Source organism: Solanum dulcamara, chromosome 2, assembly GCF_947179165.1.
Source record: "Solanum dulcamara chromosome 2, daSolDulc1.2, whole genome shotgun sequence".
Classification (NCBI taxonomy): domain Eukaryota; kingdom Viridiplantae; phylum Streptophyta; class Magnoliopsida; order Solanales; family Solanaceae; genus Solanum; species Solanum dulcamara.
This window is the reverse complement of record NC_077238.1, coordinates 483,335-507,574: the sequence shown is the minus strand read 5'-3', so window position 1 is coordinate 507,574 and position 24,240 is coordinate 483,335. Positions and strand designations below refer to the sequence as shown.

Sequence of the window (24,240 nt, the reverse complement as noted above, 5' to 3'; positions counted from 1 at the left end):
AAAATAGTAGCAATACCTTCCATTTTCTTGAAATGCTAAATCCGTAGCGGGAGAGTGTGTCTCTAAGGACACGCAATACATACAATAGAATACAAGACTTGAATGTTCATCTATTCTATTCTACAATACTTACCTACTTTACAAAGCAAACCCCCAATCTATAGGGTTTTACAATTTGAAATTTGCCCCAAAACGATAAAGCTGAATCCTTTTTTAGAGAAGAAATCGCAAATTACTTTTTGTGGTTATGGATGACGATGTGGTGCAGCGAGTACTTCAAGAAGGTGGCCGCGATTACTACCAACAACAGCCTTCTACTTCATCTTCTTCCCCTTCCATTCTTCAATCGCTTCCTCTTCACGTGGTATGATTTTTCTTATTAATCCCTTAAATGATCCTGCTCAATTTACTATATTTTCTTTGTAATTTGAAAGTATGAATATAAAGGAGGAACCTTTTTTTTAATTTATTTATTTTTCACCTGCACTTATGAATAATCAAATGACATAGAAATGGTTATCCTTTTGAGATGTTGCAGTCCTTTGATCATGGCTATTTCTTGTTGGTAAAATCTATTCAAGAACTTCGTTCTAAGAAAGAGGGTCTTGTAACTGTTGGCATTGGTGGACCAAGTGGGTCAGGTAAAACCAGGTAAGCTTCGTTGATAGTCCTCTGTTTGCGTGTCATTGAGAGTGCTAGACTTGAAGAGGAGCTTTATCCATTACTAATTAGCTACTTTGCTTGGAATAATCATGTGAATTCAATCATTTCTGAAGCTTAGCAGAGAAAGTAGCATCTGTGCTTGGTTGTATTGTTGTGTCAATGGAGAATTATCGCACTGGAGTGGACGATGGGAATGATATGGATTTAATTGACTTTGATCTTCTTGTCAACAATCTTGAGGTATAGGCTTTTTTTTCCCCATTTTCCATCTTTATCTATAAACGTTGAATTTTACTTAATAGCTTTTTTTGTAAAGTTCAGTTGTCTGTAGGTTTCAGTCCCAACAGCCTTGGAATATATTGATTTCCTCAACAAATTGTTCAATTGGCCTAATAATTTCAAACAGTTTACTTCATAAAAAATAATAATCTTTTAGAACAGTTTAATCTCCTTAAATTTGTGTTGTGGTCCTTTATCTGATCACGTTAAATAAATTCCTGTTTGGGCAGGACTTGATAAGTGGCCGTGATACATTTATCCCAGTGTTTGATTTCCAAGGGAGAAGACGCATTGGTACCAAATCAATAAAAAGTAGCTCATCAGGAGTGGTGAGAATGCTTACTATTTGTTTCCCAGTCTTTTTTATATTTGTGTTTTGATGATCATTGTTTCTGTAGGTAGTAATTGATGGTGCTTATGCTTTGCACGCAAAACTACGATCTTTGCTAGATATACGAGTTGCTGTGGTAAAATCTAATATCTTTTCATGCTGCATTCTGTTTAACCATGGAGCAACTACTTCTATATGACTCATACAAATAGAGTATACTGTGTACCTGTCACTAGGTTGGCGGTGTTCACTTCAGTCTTCTTTCTAAAGTTCAGTACGATATAGGAGAATCTTGCCCGCTGGATTCCCTAATCGACAGTATTTTCCCTCTGTTCAGGAAGCATATTGAACCAGACCTTCATCATGCTCAGGTAAATTTGAAGTTTCCCATGCTAATTTGTCTACTTGCGAAAGCTTATTCTTGATTCCTTATGTATTTATGCAGATTAGAATTAACAACAGTTTTGTGTCATCGTTTAGAGAGCCAATCTACAAGCTCAAATGCAAAAGTGAGGTGTGTAAGGTTCACTTCTGATTTCTAAATGTTGCTTTATGGAATTTAATGGTATGAGCTCTTACTTTCATGAGAGAGATTGTCTAGTCCACACTACCTGAATATGTAATGTCATGTTGACATGATCGTTGACATTTTGTTTCCTCAGTGCTGCTGGCTCTGTAAAACATTTTTCTTGAGCCGAGGGTCTTATCGGAAACAACCTCTCTACCCCACAAAGGTAGGGGTAAGGTATGCATACGTCCCACCCTTCCCGGACCCCACTTGTAGGATCACACTGGGCATGCTGTTGTTGTAGTGTTGCTGGCCCTGATAAAATTGCAAATCTTGTTAAGCATTTGTTGATGGTGTTGAATGGTAATTTACCCCCTCTCCAATGATAATACTTTTTCTGTAGCTGATTTGTGCTTTTTACCTTGGATGTGCACAAGGTCTTATGTGCGGATTATACATTTGGTCATTCAAAGATATGTGTTCAGTTAATAGGCTTCTTTACATCCTGTCTTCCCGTATTGTCATCTGGCCTATGTTCTTCATGTAGAATTTAGAACGAATGACCCTATGAATAGCTTTTTTGCTACATATGACCTTTTAGAACTTTTATTGACAACACCAGTTTAAAAAAAAAAAGTTTCAAAAAACTTTTAGTGACACCAGTTGGTCACTCATTAAATGTAAATAACCTATCCACCTTAGGGGATTAAACTGATAATTCAGGATGCAGTGTTTTGTTTGTATAATAGACCTCCAGTTTGGGAGACTACTACTACAAAATGAAGGGTATGCTGCTTAGAATCATTCATTTTTGGACCTGTATTTTAATATGAAGACGTGTATACTTGTTTGATGGTGTAATCCAAAAAAGATTCTTGTTTAAGTTGTTTGAACTTTTCATAGTTCCTTAAGTACTCTACCTTTATATACTGGCTGCGTTTTTTGTATAAGAAACATAAATCTGGCTCTGATTAAATTCCCTTAGTGCAGCAAATTGAAGGTGAGCATGCATCTCATGTATTTCATGGAAAGGAAGCACAAGTGGACAAGTGAGTTCTAAACTCTAGGTTCTTCCTAGCACTGCTGCATTATTGCCATAACAAATTATATGAACTATTTCCTCCATTGTGCTTGTATTTTTTGTCATATGAACTATTTCCTCCATTGTGCTTGTACTTTTCTTTGTAATGATAGTCACATCTGACTTCTGGAACTTTATTCATAGTTTTATTGAGATGTACCTAAGACCTCCATCTGCCAGTGAAGAAGCACGCATTAATGATTGGATTAAGGTACGGCAGTCAGGTATCAGATACTATCTTTCTCTGGGTGATCAACGGATAGTTGACAAAAATTTCATCATTCGTCCCAAAGCTGAATTTGAGGTAAGTGGTTTATTCTGATATTTAATTAATGATCTATGCCTCAATTTTAAACTAGTTAAGATTAGTTATACAAATCATCTATATGCGCTGTATTCTATGACTATCTAGATCCATTTTTTAAATTCCAATACTAAACAATTTGTTTTTTAAGAAAACCTGAGTTTTTTTGATGGGTTCTCTTAAAGTTAGACGTTCTCTAAATCTCACACTTATACTTACACAAATATATAAGTCTATTTAAAATAAAAAGATCCTTATTTTGGATAAAGAGACTTATAGAAAACACCAGACCTAGTGTAAGTGTAAAAAGAACAAGCCTTACTCAAAATTGTTGGTTTTATCTGAGCTTAGTCCACCTTGATTTTGAGAGAGTTTAGGCCTTTTCAGATTCTCTACATGATCTTTTTGATAATCGAGAAATACCTGAGGCCAGTGGTTCGAAACTCAGAGGATAATGGGTCAGCCTCTCTACCATTCTTCACTTAAATACTTGACTTTTGTCTGCCACAAGGTTCGAACTTCGGTGTGCGGCTAACCCACATGTCACACACATTATACAAAATCCCTGGCGGAAATTCCCCATGTGCTTTTAGGTTTACTTCATCAATATTCACCACGGTCAATCATCATAAAATCACACACCTATTGACCATTGCATATGAAGTTCTTATTTAGATCAAATTATGAGGGTGTTTGTATTGACTTATTTTTAGTGCTTTTGGCTTTTTAGCTCTTTTTCTAATTTTTGTTGTGTTTGGGCAAGATAAAAAGTGCTTTTACTTTTAGGCCAAAAAGTACATAAATAAGCTAAAAGCTAAAAGTTGTGTATTCCCAACTTATGACTTTTAGTTTTTAGCTTATAAACTATTTTTAAAAAAGCCAATCCAAACACCCTCTATCTCAGGTGACCTCTAGTTTTATCCTCTAATTGTGCTACATGTACCTTTAGTCTAATGCAATGATCATCTAATCTTTTATGACTGTACATTCATTATGAGTATCATCCTACAATATTCATTTTGATTTATATGGCACATTTTTGCTTCTTTTATCTTTCATTTTTGAGCTCCTTGTTTGCTTCCCTGTAAATATGTATTGTATGCCCCTGTTGATATTTTTGGTTGCTGTTACGGATTATTTGTTTACCTATGAAAAGAGAAAATTAAGAGATAAAATTGTTGTTGATTATTTCTTTAACAATGTCGGTGTCCAGGCCAGCTTGCACACATCTCGATTATTCCACTAGGTAAGAAAACTCTTGTTGAATTGAATTGTACAATACAAGAAGGCTCCTTGTATAGGAGTTTAGCTTCACAAGATAAGGAAACTTTAGACTACATAAATAAGGGAACTTTAAACTATGAGAGACGTCTAATTTTTGAGATTCTAAATTCTGACAACTTTTTTGTTGAGCTGGTAACAATTTTGGTGTGTATATATATCCACTGCCCAAAATCCAAGGTACTATCCATGATTACAATGTAGAGTACGAGAAAGTTTCCTAAACCTCTTTAGTCTCACAAGGATTCTAGAACATCTAAAATAATCTCGGGATGAGTGTGGATCTTCTAGGTGCTTTGGCTTACACCAAAAGTAAAAAAGAACTAGGCAATTTATCTCCAGTGTCTGAATAGAACAACATTTATCTTCAGAACATCTTTGATCCATTTCTTTCCGCCTTGTAGCATTACACTGGGTTTGTTGTTGTTGTTCCATATCTAATTTGTCATGTCATAGTGCAAAACATGATGATTGATTGTCTCAGCTTCCTTTCCATATAAGTAGCGTCTGCAGCATAGTTGGGTTCTCATTTTGATAAGGTTAGAAGTGGGGAGGGAATTAGAAGAGAGGGAGAAAGAGAGGAAAAAAGGTTTGAAAAGCGGGTTAGCTGATTTGGCTTTGGCCCTAAGAGGTTAGTTGGAGGCAAAAATCGAGAACATTATGGTTGAAGGAGGGGGACTCTAATACAAAAGAAATTTCACAGGGTGGCAGTAGCAAATAAAGAGGAACTTTATAGAGTCAGTGGAGGTCAATGGGGTGAGCCAGTCATGTAGGGAAAAAGGAAGCGGAGGGAAGATTATCATGGACCACTCTGGGAACGTTGAAGGATGCTTTATTCAGTTGAGTCTTTAGAAGGCAGAAAAGAAGATACATGGCATGGGATATTGCTCCTTTAGCTCTTATGTGAGTGTTTCGGAGAGCGAAATATGAGAGCTTTTGATGGAAATGAGTTATCTTTGTACATTTTAAGAATAACCTTCATCCTTAATTTCTTTTTGGTGCACCCATGAGGTATTTTTTATATCGAAGGATGTCTTGTGTAGAGAACCACTTAGTTTTGTAGGTTCTCTTTTTTGTATAGATCTTGTATATGGAGTTTTATTTTCCAGTGTAAATAAATATATTTTTTACTTGATAAAAAAAACCCAGATTAGAACATGAGTTTGCTTGCAGGAGTGTATTGGTTAATTTGTCGACTTCCAATTGGTTACACAACCATTTTCCTTTTATGTGGCTTTTAAATATTTGCAATAGCTCGAGGAGGAACCTTTTCTAACTTTTGGCCTAAGGAAAGGTTAGTCACCACTTGCAATTAAATGCAACTAAGGACTGATCATATATTAGACTTATTCAACTGCAGCAAAGATTTCATTAAAAATAAAGGTCTGCAGAACTGAACTGTCTGTTTCATGGATATGTTGTTGAGCGGACTGTGGTAAAGGATGTAGTTTTATTTGCTTATTGCATTAGAGTGATCCTAATGAACTTTAATGAACTCAAGATACATCTCTTTCAAAATGAATTGTCTGTCATTACCCTTCTCTATCGGATGATCTAGGTTCATTAGTCGTCTTAATATTTCATTCAGTGTTTCTTAGTGTAATCCTTTCTGTTTATTGCCTAAAAGCATCTGTCATTTTTCTTACTCTTACTATATTGAAATTTTTGTAGGTTGGACGAATGACTCTGGGTGGATTACTGACTTTGGGATACAATGTAGTAGTAAGTTACAAAAGGGCATCAACATCGGTTGTTGAAGGCAACTTATCACTTTCACTGGAAACCATCGATACACTTGGCGAGACATATCTAGTTTTGAGGGGAATAAATCGAAAAGTATGTATTGTTTTATCTCGTTCTCTGAAGTGCCTGCTTCTAGGATGTCTAACCCATTGTATTCTTCTTCTTTGTTTTCTTACTGTCTTTTTAGATGGTTGGAGCTGAAGCATCAAGGATGGGTATTAATGGACCTTGGATTACTAAATCATACTTAGAGATGGTTCTGGAGAGGAAAGGTCATCTCTTGGATGCAGTTTTATTGTTGTTTTGTTTCTCCATTTTAAGAGTAGCCCTTGATTTATCAGTTCAAAATTTAATCGTTTGAACTCTTGGTCAGTTATAGTAATGAATCTGGCAGAAAATCTGTCTTATCTACTAAGAGCCCGTTTGGATGGGTTTAAAAAAAGTAACTTTTATGTATGAAATGCTTTTAGAACTTTGAAGTGCTGAAAGTTATTTTTATAAATAAGCAGTTGAGTGTTTGGATAAAAGTGCTTATGAGGAAAATGATGTGAATTTTAGGGTTAAAAGAATAAAAAGGGTAGTTTGGGAATTTAGTTAAAATATAAGGGATATAAAAGTAATTTCCATGGTCAAAGAAAATAGCTTTAAGCACTTGGAAAAAAAAAGGTTAGGAATCCTAATTTTTCATTTTTGGCTGTTTAAGAACTTTATGGCTTAAAGTTAACATTAGGCAAACACCACAATAAGCTAAAAAGGGCTTATAAGTTGGTTTGACCAACTTATAAGTTCATCTAAACGGGCTCTAAGATAGTGAAATTTGAATCCAGAGTGCTTGTGAATGTATAAAAGATTTTTGAGTTTGATTATGGTGGTTAAGATGTTGGGTTTCCATCTTTTCAAACATTATGTTATAGATAGGACTTCCATACTTTTGGGTTTTGGCATAGCTTTTATTTGCAATGACAAATTGTCAAACAATGTCTATGCATTTTTTCAGGGATTTTCTTAGGAAATTAATGGTGGGTGAGGGAATGCCAACTTCTAATCTTTTGACTGTTGTTTGCTTATGGTGGCATCAAGAGCTCTTTGATATTCTTTTTATACACGGAATTTCTTTAAAATCCCTACCTTTTGCAACCAGAGAATGTGAATGACATGACTCTTCTTTGGAAGAAGGGGGTGATGACATGTATTCTCTACTGTGCCCTTGGCATGCAGGGGTCTATCGAGCAATAGAAAATTTATATTTCTCCCAAGGAAAATGGTGAAAAAGGAAAATTGGATAGTATACAACAATTGGATAGTATACAACAATTGGATAGTATAAGCAAATCCTAAAAAGCCATCATTCGTGATATCATCACAGGCTAGAATATCATGGATAAGGCTAATGTGTGTTGCCTAATTATGATTCCTGGGTTCCACAAACTTAAACATGGCAAAAGTTTACCATCATTGCATCTTCTTGATGCCTATTATATAAAATTTCTTATTTCATCAAAGAAAAAGTTAACATTCATTGGTTATTGACTAACTTTAGGATGACTGTGAGACTCTTGTACATAATTGGTGATGTGACTTCAACAAGCAGATATTTGCATTCTGATAAATTATTTTGCATTCGTAGGGGTACCACGTCTGAATACACCACCATTGTCTAATGCACCTAATGCTGTTTTAGCTAGCAACCAAGAGAGGATCACTGCTCCAAAGCCACTTCGTGTTAGTTCAAACTCAGCTAACCGGCTAGAAGATTTATCCCAGCCTTGGACGCGTTCCCCCACGAAGTCCAAAATGGAACCTGTGTTAGCAACATGGCGTTTTGTCTCTCTGGATCCAGCACTTGCTCATGGCTTTGTTATTGGTATGTTTGTCTTACTGGCAGTAAGCTGTGACCTACATGTCATCAATTGTCCATTTGTTTCGATTCCGCTCATAAAACAGCAACAGATCCTACTTCTTCCAGGGATGCCATGCAGCTTGCTCCCATGCCTGATTCATATGATTTAGACAGAGGATTACTTCTTTCTGTTCAAGCAATCCAGGTTCATATTATGTGATTAGCCATTTTTAACATTTTCATCTAAATCTGAGAACATCTGCTCATTCTGTTCACAAACAGAAATTTAGTTTTATTACTGGTTTCTTTTGCAGGCTTTGCTGGAAAACAAAGGTCTTCCAGTTATAGTTGGAATTGGTACAATGAACAACAAAGTTCTCTCTCCTCCCCCTCGCTCCAAAATATACTGAAATTCATCCTAACTGAAGTAAATGTGATTTTAATTAGCCAGAATCTGCTGCACTAATAAATTTTACCCCTACACAGCTTTTGGAACTTCATTTTACCACCCTGTCTTATACCTAAACTGCAACTGCACATTCTATTTCCATAAATCATCATCAAATTATCTAAATATTTACAAGGGCGAATTAAAATGAATTGGACAAGAATAAAGCTATTCTGTATTCTCAAATAGAGAGAATTGCTATTGGGTATTAGGGCTTTTGTCTTAGTTTTTGCATTACAAATGTATTCAGTGTTTACATGTAATAGGGTGAGGCAACTGATGGTTTTCGATACAGAAGGTGTCTGTTAACTAATTTCCATACCACAAGGAGGCGATATGCTAATTTTAGAAACCCAAAAGGGATAACATGCTTCTTTCCCTTAATTTAAAAATATCAATGTTTTAGTTTGATCATGAAAATTACAGTTATTTAACATTGAAATTTGACTATGATGGTAATTTGATTTCTATTATTGGTTGGCTCCCCGGAAATATAGTTTTTGCTATACTGCTTATGGATTCTTTGTTAGGAATAAATGTTGAGAAGTGTTATCTTCAGTCAAAATTGTCATCTGGTATCTTAAATTAAAAAAATCAATATATTTTATATTGAGTAGTATCTTATTTAGCCTCCCTTTTCCCCCCGCTTTTGTTGCCATTATAGGAGGTCCGAGTGGATCTGGGAAAACAAGTTTGGCTCGTAAGATGGCAAATATTGTTGGCTGTGAAGTTGTTTCCCTTGAAAGCTATTACAAGTCTGAACATGTAAAGAACTTCAAGTATGATGATTTTAGCTCGCTTGATCTCAGTTTGCTGTCAAAGGTACAATATCATCCTTTCTTCTCTTCTGCTCTGTAATCTCTTCTTGAAATTGCAGCTCCGTTTGTTACTTTGAATGAAGATGGAAGGTGAATAAGGTTACCAACAGAGTCCTTTTTTCTTTTCTTTTTTCCCTACCGAGTTTCCAAATAGATCAATAAATTGCGTTATTAAGAAATTCAAGTCTTAGGGTTTTGCTTTGGGAAATATCATGTGGATGTAGGCCAGAGTTAAACTTTGTGGAATGTATGCGTAAATGAGGAAGAGAAGCAATGACTAAGAAGATCCTTTGAAGAGGAAGAGGTCTGGGCATCGTATATAGCTCTTATTCCATGGATAAATGAGCAGAGAGTTGAGAGATTTCAGGCCTATTAGCCTGATTTGTTCTGTTTATAAGATAATCTATAAGGTGCTGACTGAAAGACTCAAAACAGTAATCTCCAAATTGTTGGATAAGTACTATGAGAAAATCCTTGAGGATTTTTCATGACTGCTTAATAAATTTTATTAAAGTTGTTATAGAAGTAAACAATAAATTAATGCTTTCATGTGCCATTAAGTTGATCCCTATATTGGTAGAAATAGTTTATGGTGCTTCACTTAGCTTTTTATTGGTGATCATTGGGTTGGGAACTTCAACTTTCTTATCGACTCTTACATTGCTTTTGCTGGTTATCACTTATATAACATGTCTTTCCTCTTTTCCATACGTCACTGAATAGAATGGATGAACATTTGAATCTTCTATATGCTTTTACGGGGGATTTGTTAGGGTATTGGGATTAGTTAGTTGTCTTAGTACAAACCTTTTTCTCCAGTGTATGAGAGCTTTTATTTGGTACAGTGAAGTTGTTAAGACTCTTATTTGGTTGTCTTGTGATAGATCCAATACCTAAGGCCAAATTGTAGTCCATGTATAGAAGAGCGGAAAGCTACTCTCTTCTGCACTGAGATTGTCCTGTCTTTTCAGGAAGCTTGTAATTTGTTGTTCACTATATAGTATCCATTGCACGTTCTACTTACATTGAAAGTTATTTAAAAGAAATGATAAGAGCAGAGACTACACTTGATCTTAGTCAAAAGGCCGAGAACATATTACTTTCTAAAAAGACCCGAGTGAAATTTTTTGGAAGTCTTACTTTTTGAGTAATAATTTTGTACTACTTGTATTTGGCATAGCTTGTGATAGTACTGTATGCTTTCCTTCCCTGGCCATGCTTCTCAGTTCCTGAATTTGTTTTTGTCATTTGTAGAATATCGGTGACATCAAAAATTGCCGAAGAACGAAAGTACCTATCTTTGACCTTGAAACAGGTGCTCGTAGTGGCTTCAAGGAGGTTGAAGTTTCTGAAGAATGTGGAGTGGTATGATGTGTAGCAACCCCCCCTCCCCTCCCCCCCCCAAAAAAAAAAAGAAAAAGAAAAAAAAAGAAGAGTAGAAGAAAGAAAAGAGAACAAGACATGAAAAAAAGAATGAGGAGTGGTGATAAGTGTGGATTTTTCTTACTTTTACTGAGTAAGTTTTTGTATGATCTAAATAAAAAAAATAGAGGGTATAGGTCAAATCAGGTAAGTAAAATTGATTTCCTTTAAAAAGTTGTGAAGTTTATTGTGGGTTTAGCTATTGGCTTTTGCTGTTTAACCTTCTATAGTAATTAGGAAAGCTAGGTTTTTCTTCTTGTTTTTGTGTTGAAACCAATTTTTGGAGGTCTCCAGCATGTCTTTAATGCTGATGAATACAACATTACCTTTCTCCAAAAAAAGTAATTAGGCAAGCTGAGTAAGGTCTGCTTAATTTGGCTAGGTCATCTTTGAAGGTGTTTACGCTTTGCACCCCGACATCAGAAAATCACTGGATTTGTGGATTGCTGTTGTAAGTATGATGATGTTATACATGATAATACTGAATTTGTTTCACTTTTCTTTTAAAAGCAGTCAGCTAAGAAATTTATCACCAATGATCTTATTGCCTGTTTTGGAACAGGTTGGAGGTGTTCATTCACATCTTCTTTCTCGAGTTCAAAGAGACAAAAGTAGAGTTGGCTGCTTTATGTCCCAAAATGAAATTATGACAACAGTGTTTCCAATGTTCCAACAGTACATTGAGCCACATCTTGTTCATGCACATGTTAGTCTATTCTGGAAATATGTTTACTTTTCACATTTCCTACATAGCATTCACTAGATAGTTAAATTTGGCAATAAATTGGGCTTTGGAATTTAATGATCATCCAAATCAAGAAGAATTTGCTACTAGAAATTTGAGTAATTGTTCTTTTCTCATCAACTCTCAATAATGTTAATTTTGCATGGCTACAATGTGGAGGTTTATGTAATTACTTCATTTTTTTGGGTACATTATGTATGACTTTATACTTTGTAATAAGTAACAGTGCATGAGATAAGTTTTATACAATATCATGTAAATTAAAGTGGCTTTTAATATAAAATGGCAATAGAAATCCGATTATTGTTATTTAGTAAATTGCTAGCAATATTCATGGTGCTTTGCCTTTACTGTTCTGCAGCTAAAAATCAGGAATGATTTTGATCCTGTGCTCTCCCCTGAAAGTTCATTGTTTGTGCTGAAAAGCAATAAACAGGTTTGTTGCTTCCTTTCTGCTACTAGTAAGGACCTAGAATAATTTCCTTTGTTGCTTTGACTAGCAAACTGTTCACAGGTGGCATACCAAGACATTTTGAGAATTCTTGATCCTACCAAGATATGTAGTTCCGTCCAGAATTTTATTGATATATACTTGCGGCTTCCTGGGATACCCGCCAATGGCCAATTAACAGAGAGTGATTCCATTAGAGTCAGAATATGTGAAGGAAGGTTCGCATTGCTAATACGCGAGGTGTGTGGTTTGAAATGCATACAAATGTATTTATCAAAGGACATCCTGTACAGTTTCTTTTTCTGAAAATTATGTGCAAATGTTTGAACATACCGGCTTATGTTTTCTACTGCTACATATGAAGCCTATAAGAGAAGGAAACTATATTATTCAGCCGAAAGTGGACTTCGATATCAGCATTAGTACTGTTGCGGGACTCCTTAATCTTGGGTATGTGGAATATTTGACTATGGAAGCTAGTTTTTATTGGGCCATTTCTTGCTCATGCACCTTCATTTCCATGTTCCATAATTTCATTTGCTTTTGGCAGATAACGTGTACACTTTTGTTGTATCAATAGTTCAGGGCATTAATCTATCTTTTTCTCACCAATAGTTGGGCCTAGCCTTATTGTACTTGTTTTTTCCTCTTATGGTGATGAGTAAATAAAATACTTCTTCTCAGAAATAGGACGCAATCTGATGCAACCTACTTACTGGATAAGCCCTCAAAATTGCATGGAGAAAGCCAGAAAAAAGGAACAAGATACAGATTGCCAAAAGGATAACAAACCCAGGCTCAATTTTCTCAAAATGACCCTAGGAAATACTGAATGTCTCTGCAATCCGCTCCTTATACCCTTTTTCTTCCAGTTAACACTTCATTTTTTGAGATAAAGGTAACTATGTATACACACAAAAAACTTATCATTCGAACTGATGAGATGGGATCTTACAACCCACAGTGAGTATCTTCAAAAAAATAAAAACATTACAGTTGCCCTATGAAATCAACTAAAGCTTCTATTTCCCCCACCATATCGTGTATACACCAAAAATAAAGTAGCAAAGACATTTCATCTTGATCTTCTGGATGTTGCTGCTCTTTTCTTCAAAAGCATCTTGCATTTCTTATCTTGCATAATGTCCACCAAATGCATGTTGTGATAATCTTCTACCAGTCTTCCTTAGCCCCTCGTGTTCCAATTCCTTTCCAGCTGTTTAGCTATTCAAAAGTAGTCTTGGGCATTACCCAACTCACCCTAGTATACACAAGAGCATGTTCCACAGATTTACAGTTGTTTTGCAGTGCAATAATAAATGAACATTGACCTCTGCCTCTAAGGCCATACAGAAAACACCTCGAGCAAATTTGTACACCTCTTCTTTGTAACACTTCATGGGTTAAACAGGCTCGTCTGATCACCAGCCATGTGAAACATGAGACTTTGTGTGGAAATTTGACTTTCCAAATTAACTTCCAAAGCCAAACTACTGTCAGTGACCGGTTGTTATTCATTTTCCGGTAGCAAGATTGTACTGTGAACACTCCGTTGCTCTGCAGATTCCAAATTGGCTTGTCAGGGCCCATGGAAATACTTGAGAAAGCATTCAGTACCTGAAGCAAACTTTCTACTCTACCAACCTAAAATTAGGTTCCATCCTTGAGGATCCCACATCTGAGAGACTGGCGTTTTCTTGTAGGCTTATGATGTATAGATCTGGGAAGAGAACTCTCAGCGTATCTGCTCTTATCCATTGTTCATTCCAGAAGTTTGTCTTCAAACCATCTCCAACTTTGATGGACATGTTGGTATTGAAAAGGGGCCACATTCTTCTGATGGTTTCCCACACACTGCAACCAAAAGTTCCAGTAACTCCTCAATGGTCCAGTGATTCAGAAGCTCTTACTTTTGTGGAGTGACTCTCCTCTATAGGGCCATATCTTCATTGCAAAATCTCCATAACCACTTCTGCAATAGACTAGTATTTTATAGACTCAGTTTCTTTAAGCCCAAGCCTGCTTGGTTTTTGCTAAGGGTTAACACATCACACTTTACTAGATTGTAACCTTTCTTCTCCTTGTTCCCTTGCCAGAGGAAAGTCCTCCTCAGTTGATTAAACTTCTTTTCAGAGCTTTTTGGTATAGGGAGCAAACTCATCATATATGTGGGAAGGGCATCCATCACTGATTTTATGAGTATCAGTCTACCCCCCGGGATAAGTATTGACTCTCCCACTTTGCCAGCTTCTTTTCACATCTTTCCAGCACTTCAGTTCACTCCAAATTTCTATCTCCTTGTTCTTTGCACCCAGTGGTATGCCAAGGTTTTTTGTTGGAAGGGAGTCTACTTGGCATCCTAGATTCTCAGCTAAGCTTTGCATATCATCAACTTGATTAACTGAGTAAAGGAAGCTTTATGCCCGTTAACATGTAGTCCAGAGATGCCTTCAGATATGGTTAGGATTGCCCTAAAATGCCTTGTTTGTATCACTTCTACTTCACAAAAAACTAGGGAGTCATCTGCATACAATAGGTTATCATCTGCATACAATAGATGTATAACCTCCCTAGCATTGCCCTGTTTGTGCCTGCCCCGAAACCTTTCATAAATTCATTTGCATTTACTTTCCTGATCATGTAGTTCAAAACTCTCCCATGACTAAAATGAATAGAAAAGGTGACATAGGATCCCCTTGCCTCGGGCCTCTCTGGGATTGAAAGAAACTTTCTGTGCTTCCATTAATGATGAGGGAAAATTTCACACTGGATATGCAGAATTTATTCTAGTTGACCCACTTGTTGCCAAAACCCATGTGTCTCAGTATTTTAAGAAGGAATGCCCAGTCGACATGGTCATATGCCTTCACAATGTCAAGTTTATAGAGAATTTCTCATGTATTCTACTTCACCCTATAGTCCACCAATTCATTAGACAATAAAACTGCATCCAAGAATGCCATTTGGTGCTCATCCACCAATCTTTGCATAAGAGTCTTTATCTTTTCATTAATAAGGTTAGATATGATTTTGTACACTCAACCATTCAAACATATTGGTCTGAAATCTTTCAACTCGTCTGCTCCAAATTTTTTTGGGATTAATGCTATAAAAGCAGTATTCAAAGATTTCTCAAAGAATTCATTTTGATGGAAGTTTTGAATAGTCTGCATAAATTCTTCTTTCAGGGTCTCCCAATAGGCCTTGAAAAAACACATAGTGAACCCATCTGACCCAGGTGCTTTATCACCATCACTGTTTAACAATATGTAACACCTCTGCCTTCTGGTGAAAGGCCTTTGTAACCTCTCTTATTCCTCCAGGGAGATTTTTGGGCAATTCAAAACCTCAAAGGAGGTCCAAAGATTCTGAATAGAGCTTTTTATAAAATTATATCATGGCCACCTGGATTTCTTCCTCTCTTACCACCAGTCTATCAATAGTGTTGTATCTTCTATGGCTGTTGCCATTCTTTGGGAAAATTTAGTGTTATTATCTCAATTGTTTCAGCCATAGAAGCCTGAACTTTTACCTCCAACTGGTCTCCTATTTTTTTGACAGCTTCTCAACTCCACCAGAACTGTTGCTCTTATCATCATCTCATCCTCAGTCAAATCTCTGTTATCCAGTGCAAAATCAGCCAACTTATTGAGAAGACAGTTTTTCTTATTAGTTAGCTCCCCAAAGATTGTTTTGCTCCATTTCTTAAGTTTTTGTCTAACATCTTTAGCTTCAGGCATAATTTGTAGTCAGAGCCTGTACTGCTCGGACTTCTCAAAAATGTTGCCGCACCCGTGTCGGATCCTTCAAAAATGCACTACTTTTGGAGGATCCAACACGCACCCGATGCCATTTTTGAAGAATCTGAGCAACATAGGTCAGGGCAGCCTTCTACCAAGAAACAATTCCATCATCTATGAATTCATTGAAACCTTCCACTTGAGCCACCAATTTTCAAACTTGAAATAGGATCTCTTCTGATCCCAATTTCCACATTCTAGCATAGTAGGGATATGATCAGATATGTATGATATTCTTAAAAGTTTTTCCCAATTCCATGGAATAGAGAAACCTGTCCAATCTATCTGCACTGTGATGGTTAACCCTCCTTCCATTTAACACTTCATAGTCCATATTATCTCATTCTTTCTCATAAGTATTAGTAAGCTTAACACTAATTCAAATGTGAATTGTCTCTTACTCTACAGTTATATCTTTTGGAGGTTATTTCCTAGTCAGTCTATTTTGAATCAAATTCTTATGCTTCACAACTTTTAATTTCAGGTATCAAGCAGTTGCGTATATTGAAGCTTCAGCTTATATCTACCAAGATGGAAAGGTATTCTCAGTTTTCTGGATACTATTTTATCTTACTAAAGACTTGTCTATTGTCTTCTGTGAGAAATAAGAGAAAAGGAAGATGTATTGATGACTTAAATGATCATGGAATACAAGACACCTATCTCTAGATGTGAGAGGCAATTTATATCTTAAACTGACGAAAGACCAGCTTAGTAATAACACTTGGGCTAACTCACATTTTGTCATAACTGGGTTTAGATCATGGAGTACAAAGCAAATAAGCTTCTCGAGAACTTCTTGAATCAATTTCAGCTTTAGATCTTTGTGGTGTTCCTCACTATTTTGTCATAACTGGGTTTCAAAGCTCAATATGTAAATCTGGTGCAAGTTCAACCAATGTACTGTTTGATCTTGATCATTATAGAAATATACAGAGTTACCAATTCAAAAAAAAAAGAAGCTCAATATGTATTTGAATGCTTTTCCAATAAGTAGATGGATGATCAGTGAGTACTTGATAGCCTGTAGCATATAATAGACAGTCACGATCCCTATGTGACTACTGATATGAGGTTTTATAGTTGCTATTGCAGGTCTTCAGTAGTCTTCCTAGGTGTTTCACTGTAATTTTGTTGAACCCGATTTACCTTTTATCTGATGTGCTTCAGGACTGATTCCTGATGCTGCACTCTATCTCCTGCACAATTAGTTTCAACGTTAAACCCTTTAACACTTTCCGTCTCTTGTTTATTTGTGTTATGTATGGTTGATATTACATATTAAGGTACACTTTTTCATATGCAACTTGGTTTCTTGGAAGTAAAGGCTTCTTCTTTGCAGATTCTTATAGAGGTTGATCATCTACAAGATGTTCCTAGTCCTTACATACAAATTAAAGGGATCAATAAAGAGGTTGTGGCAGCCACTGGCTCAACACTCAAACTAGATGGTTCATATACCACAAAGGTTTTGACTACCGCCTATTTTTTTTCCTGATTTGACATTGTTGTTACTATCAGGCGGATGTTCTGTTTTACGTGAGAAACAGTCCAAACTGATAGGTCCAAACTGATAGCTTACTTTTCTAAGTTTCTTCACAGAGTTATCTTCAACTAGTTCTAGAAAGGTTGCCTGCATTAAGGGGAAGTTCAAGTGGTATCCATTCCCAGCAGGCAGCTAGGCTGCAAGAACTTGTGGAATATATACAATCTCAGGTAATCTTATTTGGTGGGCTGGCATACCTCAATTTTTTGGTTTCTCTTGATTGATATATTGATATTAGATGAATGTTGAAGGGAGCTTCAGAAGCACTGAAGCTTGGTTTTGCTTAACTACATGATAATCTATGCCCTTCCCTGTTATGGTTTAGTAACTGGAAGTGGTTGAGGCCAATATTTACTTTGATCATTTGTTTCTGAGTTCCTCATTGTTCATGCATTTGCTGAGAAATATTGTGCTCAACTATACCGTTAGTGTTACCTTCCACTACAACAACAACAACAACCCAGTGAAATCCCACAACATGGGGTCTGGGGAGGGTAGAATGTACGCAGACCTTACTCCTACCAAGGTAGGACGGCTGTTTTCTGGAGACCCTCGGCTCAGTAAAAGCATAAATGCATAAAAATGTTAGATAAGAATAGAAAATTAAAAGCTTTATGAGAAAAACAACAAACAAATAACGAATAGATAACAAAGAAATACAAATAAATAAATACAAATAACAAATAACGATTAAATAAATAATGAAAGCATCACAGGTAAAATTGAGTAATCAAAGCATAGAAAGCAATAAATAATAATAGAAATAACAGAAATCAGAAGTCAAAGCACAAGAGATCGTAATGCACTACTACGCCTATGAATAGAGAAGAATAACGAGACTATGAACTAGCCTTCTACCCTGATGTGGGTCCTCCAGACCCTCCTATCTAAGGTCATGTCCTCTGTAAGCTGTAACTGCGCCATGTCCTGTCTAATCACCTCTCCCCAATACTTCTTCGGCCTACCCCTACCTCTTTTGTAACCATCCATGGCCAGACTCTCACACCTCCGCACTGGGGCATCTGTGTCTCTCCTCTTCACATGTCCATACCATCTCAGTCGCATTTCCCGCATCTTGTCTTCCACCGAGGCCACCCCTACCTTGTCCCGAATAGCCTCATTTCTAATCCTGTCGCTCCTGGTGTGCCCACACATCCATCTCAGCATTCTCATCTCAACAACTTTTATCTTTTGAATGTGAGAAGTCTTAAACTTAAAATGGAAATTGGCTCAAGTTAGCATTTGATACAAATATAAGAGTTTGTGAACAACTCACGAGATCTGACTTAACCTTTAATCTGAAAACTTGATTAGGCTGTTGGATTAATGATGGTAGGTCCCACTTGTTGACTTGGACGATGGTCTGGACATTGTTGTTGGAATTGTTTTTTCTTAATTAAAGAAGACCGTTGTTGAGATTGGCTTCCACTAGAAATTCTGCTGATAGTTCTGTGTTCCTCCAAGCTTGAAAATCTTCAAGGCTATCCATGAGGTTTCATTTTCTTGTTTTGTTTTGTTTATTATTTCTCTTTTTTCTTCAAACTATATAAAGCTCCTTCTTGGTTTAACTTTTCCTTTTACCTTTAATATGAAAATTAACATTTTTGGTCCTTCTACTATGGTTTTTTTTTAAGCTTTAAACCTTGACCATTGTTTGTTTCATTTTTGTTCCTCCAACTAAAACAATTTGGCCAGATTTGTCCTTTTACTCAATTTTTGGGTTAAAACCCCAACTCAGTCCTTTCTTAATGCTACGAACTTGCCAATTCCTCAATTGGTTTGGTTTGGTTTGTGAATAGCTGATGTTTTTTCACTATTTTGAGGTATGATGGAGTTCTCTGCTATGCTATTGTTTGGGTCTTATACTCCCTCTTTACCAAATAGAATGGTACAATCACTATTTTGGAAATCAACAGTAAATATGGTTTTTTCTAGCATTTTAATTATAGAAATTGTGATACATACTTCGTAGTACCTTTTATGCATGTGTATTGATCCTCGTACTTCAAAATAAGGTGTATTGACCCAATTAATTGCAAACTAAGGTGTTCAAGTTAATTTGATTTTTTTTTTGAGAAAGTTAATTTGAAAAAATTAAGAAATCGATGTCCCAAATAATAGCAAAATAAGGTGCATTGACCCTCGTACTTCGAATATCATCACTTTTTAGGGCAGAGGGAGTACACTTTAGGGTACATTATGCACTAAAAAAACTTGAGAATTGCCCATAGGTGTATCATTTATGTGGCTGCATGTCTTGTTTTCTGATCAACTTTGGGGGAAAAAAAAATCACAAGTGAGTTAAACTTTGCCAAATGTCTAGTACCTAGAAAGGTCCTTTGGTGGGTGTTGAAGGAAAAAAGAAATTCATACATATTTAAATTCAGTAGAGGACATGAAGGAGTCGTCATTAGCTTGAGAACAGTAGTAGGGTATACAAAAGCGGTTCCCATAACCACCTTGAGTTTACACCACAGATCAGCATTGCGCCCGTACTTCTTAACCTTGGATGGATGAGCTAACCAACATAATACAACATGAGATTAAACGGGATTGCGATGCCCAAATAAACAATTCAGATAGCTAGGTTTACTGTTCCAAGAGAATGGAATGACAAATGAAGATGTATGCATAGAATCAAAATAGGTTGTTATATCATAGAAAGATGTATACCAACAATGTTATATGGTGAGTGTTGGACGGCAAAGGTCCAATACATCCACAAGATGAGTGTTGCAGAGTGTGGATGCGATATGTGGTCACACAAGATTAGAAACGAGTATATTTGTGAGAAAGATCGAGTAGTACATATCGAGGATAAAATGAAAGCTCACTTGAGATAAATGGTCATGTCTTGCATCGACCGCCAAATGCACCGATATGTAGATGTAAAATCATGGTGAGTGAAGTTATTAAATGGGGGCAGCATAAAATCATTTCGAAGGAAGTTGTGTCGAAGGACCTGCAATTTCTAGGGATCTGTACAAATTTAGTGAAAGATATGGCACAATGGAAGAATAAGATCTATATATAGGAGATCTTTATTTGCCTTACGTCATGCTTTTCTAGGAGTTGTTTAGCGCTCCAGAGATTTATATGCCTGTAGAAAATGTAAATAATTTTTAGTATTTTTTATTTTTATTTTAATAATATTTGCATGAGATGCGTTTAAATGGATTAGCATGATCACTGGGGACTCATATAATCAATCTTAACTTGTTTGGAACTGAGGCATAGCTGCAGTTATTGTTTCTATTACTGCAAGAGACACTGAAAAAGTATTCAAGGTCCAAAAGCACCAAAAAACATATGATCCTTGAGTGACCAAAACTATCATTTTCTTTTTGAAATTTAGGAAATATTTTCTTAGTTTAAAACTTGACTAAAATGAAGGAAAAGGACTTCATCTTACTGCACTTCTTTTAGTATGCAAATTAGCACTTTCTAGCATTAATGGCGATTAATAACTTGATATGAAAGTAGTGCATGAATGAAAAACTGCACGGAACTAGAGCTCTATTGTAAATATGGTTTCAGTACTACCCAAGTACTGTTTTGATCCCTGCTATAATACAAAGTTACTGTTTTTAAAAAAGGAAAAAATCTGCACGGAACTGTCAACTTGAATAAATTAAAGTTATCATAAATTTGTATAGATATATGAGGGTTACAACAAGAAAGTATCGTTTAATCAAAAGTCAATTTGCTATGCTTTAATCCATGTGAGAAATATAGGAGAAAAATATTATTAAATTGTGTTTCTACATTATTACACAGATACCCTATTTATAGACACTACACTACAATTCTTTACCAAGTAGGATACTATTTACAATTTCTATTTCTATTCTAAGTAGGATTGTATATCTCTATTCCTATTCTAACACTCCCCCTCAAGCTAATGCATACAAGTCATATGTATCTAGCTTGTTACAAATGTAATTAACACGAGGACCGATAAGGGGTTTGGTGAGATATCTGCAAGTTGATCACTCGACTTCACAAAATTGACAGTCAATTTCAATGTGCTTAGTCTTCTCATGGAATACTGGATTTGATGCATAATGTCAGTCAATCTCAATGTGCTTGATCTTCTCATGAAATATTTTATTTGATGCATAATATCGATAAAACACTGAGTGATAAATTCTTGAATTGCAGTGTTGAACTTCCTAAACCAAGTTTGAGAAGACTGTTTCAAATCATAGAGTGACTTACACAATCGACATAAGAGGCCACCACTCACCTTGAGTAACAAAATTAGGTGGTTGCTCCATACAAACTTCTTCCTCGAGATCATCATGGAGAAAAACATTTTTAATGTCCAACTGATTAAAAGGCCAATGGAGAACGACATCCATAGATAGAAAACAGAGACATATGCTATTTTAGCCACGGGAGAGAAAACATCACTCTAATCCAGCCCAAATATCTGAGTATATCCTTTTTTTGGCAAAAGTAATCTGTAACAAAAAGAAAATGCTGCAGAAAAACTCAGATCTGTCGAAAACAATGCAATGGTCGCTGGAAAGTGCTCGAGATTTGGTATAATTATATGGATCATCTCGAAATCAAGAGATAAGTAGATCTTAGACAAGAAAGTCACCATAAAACTGGCCGGAACATGCTCATGCGCTGGATTATTAGATTTGATGGCTGAAAGTAGTCACAATCTGAGAAATAAAATTATATAGGTAGGGTCAGAATGATGGCACGACCCTACGCAGATCAAATCTGAGGAGACTGAAAAGACACAAGGTGCTATGCAACTCAGAATGTGAAAGTAGTTCGGAAAAATTAGTACTACACAAATTAAATATGCGAAGTTGTCCGGAGAGATGCATGGTGCTACAAAAATTAGATATGAGATAGTAGTCACCAGAAAGATGGCACAGTGCTACACAAATTAAATATGAAAAAAGTAGTCACTAAAAAGATGGCACAGTACTACACAAATTAGATATAAGAAAGTAGTCACCGGAAACATGGTACAGTGCTACACAAACACAAACACCGACCGATATGGGGTTGACACAAAACAACTCTAGAAAGTTACCTTTTCAGATTCGATATTCCTTATGAAGTCTTTCCAATTTCGATATTCTTGTCCTCCCTTTTCCCCTCTTCATCGTGGAAAAAGAAAAACCTTGCCCCAAAAGATAAAAGGAATTTTAAAAGTATGTTATGTGTTACTGAAAAACATTCCAACAAATGGAAAATTGACTTCCCTTTGTGCAGAAGCCATTTTCCTTCCCAACTATTTCAACTTCTAATTTTGTATCACTGCTCCTACAATATTATACATTGTTATCAATCCTTAATAGTCTAAGTTTTCATCAAGACATTATCCGATTTGCTAAATTATCGTTGTCTTTGATAAAATTTTCTTTGGAAATGTTTTCAACTGTCCAACCAAACAGCCAAAAATATTTTCCAGAATATAAGTCATCTTCTGGAGAAATTTTTTCCGTCATACCAAACACACAAGGGAATTGCTGAAGGAGTACCGAGTTTTAACAACAAAAGCCATATGGAAGACAGCCTGACGATTCCAGTAAAGAAGCTTTTTCACGTGCTTCCCATTAATTCATGAATCATATACGCCTTCATGTGATACGCCATGTATTTCCCTCATCTACTAGTTTGACATTATGGTATGGTTCTATAGTTTATAGTATGTAGATTGAGCTCACTCACATACTACTTCGATGTTGTGGTATGTTTCTACGCGGTTATAACATCTAGGTTGAGCTTACTGCAGGAAATCAAGTTTAATGATTAGTCAGTTTCTTATTGATTAGTGTTTTGTGTATTGCAAACAGGGAAGCAGTTCATCTTCAGAGTCCTCGCCCAGTAGAGAGATTTCACCATTGGATGGTGTAATTGAAGACATGCAGTCAAGAGTTAAAAGGCTTGAACGATGGCAAATGATTAATACGGTATTCTTTTTCCCATCTTGTTTTCTTGACTGCCCCCTCCCTCCCTCCCTGTAAAACTTATAGTTCTGACTTAAATTCCATCATGTAATCACAGGTTCTATGGACATTTTTTATGTCTGCTTTTGTTGGTTATTCACTCTATCAGAGGAAGAGGCAATAGTAAAGGTTCTTGACCATCAGTGATTGGCTCATTTGAACATTAACCACAGGCATTGATAAAGAACAATGTCATAGCTTTTTATGATCGTCACATTTTTATTGGGTGACTGATCTTCTTCTAACTGATTTCCGATTTAATGCCCTTTAAATGTATGATTTGTGGCTCCATCTCTGTAAATACTAATTTGCGACTGCTCAACAAAACCGAGTCATACGTAGAGTAAGAATAAATATTTCCAAAGTTTTCTAATCAAAAGTAAATATTGTTATGTCCTTGCCAATTATGTGTGTTTTAATGTATGATTCCAGCTAACTCGCACCCATTGACTTCCTTTTTTATAGGGTAGGGTTACTCTTATGTGGGTTGTTTGGAGAGAGAGAGAGAGAGAGAGAGAGAGAGAGAAAGAGAGAGAGAGAGAGAGAGAGAGAGAGAGAGAGAGAGAGCTTTTAAGGAAGTAGAGTTGAGCTGCTCTCAGTTGAGTAGTAGTCTCCGATCCCTTATTTTCTTTTGATGAACCCATATAGTTCCTTGTTGTATAGAAGATTGGGTGGAGGTCGTAGAGAGTCATATTTTTTGTAAATTCTCTACTTTTTGGTTTATCTTTTGCATACGGCCAATTTTGTGGCCATGTTTATGAATGTAATACATTTACCTGCAACAACAATATCATACCAAGTAAAGTGGCTGTGATGGTTTGAATCAATTGTACTGAGAAAAGATTTCCAAGAAAAGGGAAAAGGGTGGAGGGAAGGAGGGAGGAAATGGAAGGAAGAGAGAAGTTTTATAAGAAAGGGAAAGCAGGAAGTATTTCAATTTCAACTGATTTTTATACTGCATTTAGTTTTCGGCAGCACTAAGATCTTCTATTTCTCGGCTAGTAG

General features: G+C 36.1%; 1 protein-coding gene across 5 annotated transcripts; it reads left to right on the top strand.

The window, feature by feature from the left end:
* LOC129879855 (uncharacterized) lies at nucleotides 1–23,639 on the top strand. 5 transcript variants are annotated; one of them, XR_008765305.1, is made up of 26 exons: nucleotides 1–364; nucleotides 539–651; nucleotides 777–903; nucleotides 1,173–1,271; nucleotides 1,341–1,409; nucleotides 1,510–1,644; nucleotides 1,719–1,787; nucleotides 2,772–2,830; nucleotides 3,007–3,166; nucleotides 6,119–6,283; nucleotides 6,378–6,462; nucleotides 7,818–8,054; nucleotides 8,141–8,235; nucleotides 8,345–8,387; nucleotides 9,143–9,300; nucleotides 10,551–10,661; nucleotides 11,101–11,169; nucleotides 11,281–11,424; nucleotides 11,825–11,899; nucleotides 11,978–12,154; nucleotides 12,279–12,364; nucleotides 16,199–16,253; nucleotides 17,057–17,182; nucleotides 17,317–17,430; nucleotides 18,597–18,752; nucleotides 23,083–23,201. XR_008765305.1 is itself a non-coding variant. In XM_055953579.1 (26 exons), the coding sequence occupies exons 1-26, from the start codon at nucleotides 248–250 to the stop codon at nucleotides 23,357–23,359; spliced, it is 2,778 nt and encodes a 925-aa protein (XP_055809554.1). In that variant the 5' UTR covers nucleotides 2–247; the 3' UTR covers nucleotides 23,360–23,639. The 5 variants fall into 5 exon arrangements, 4 of the variants coding, with proteins under 4 accessions (XP_055809554.1, XP_055809553.1, XP_055809555.1 ...); XM_055953579.1 differs by lacking the exon at nucleotides 18,597–18,752 and adding an exon at nucleotides 23,294–23,639 and having other exon boundaries at nucleotides 2–364; nucleotides 3,007–3,073; nucleotides 23,083–23,199; XM_055953578.1 differs by lacking the exon at nucleotides 18,597–18,752 and adding an exon at nucleotides 23,294–23,639 and having other exon boundaries at nucleotides 3–364; nucleotides 23,083–23,199.
* The last annotated feature ends 601 nt before the right edge of the window (nucleotides 23,640–24,240 follow it).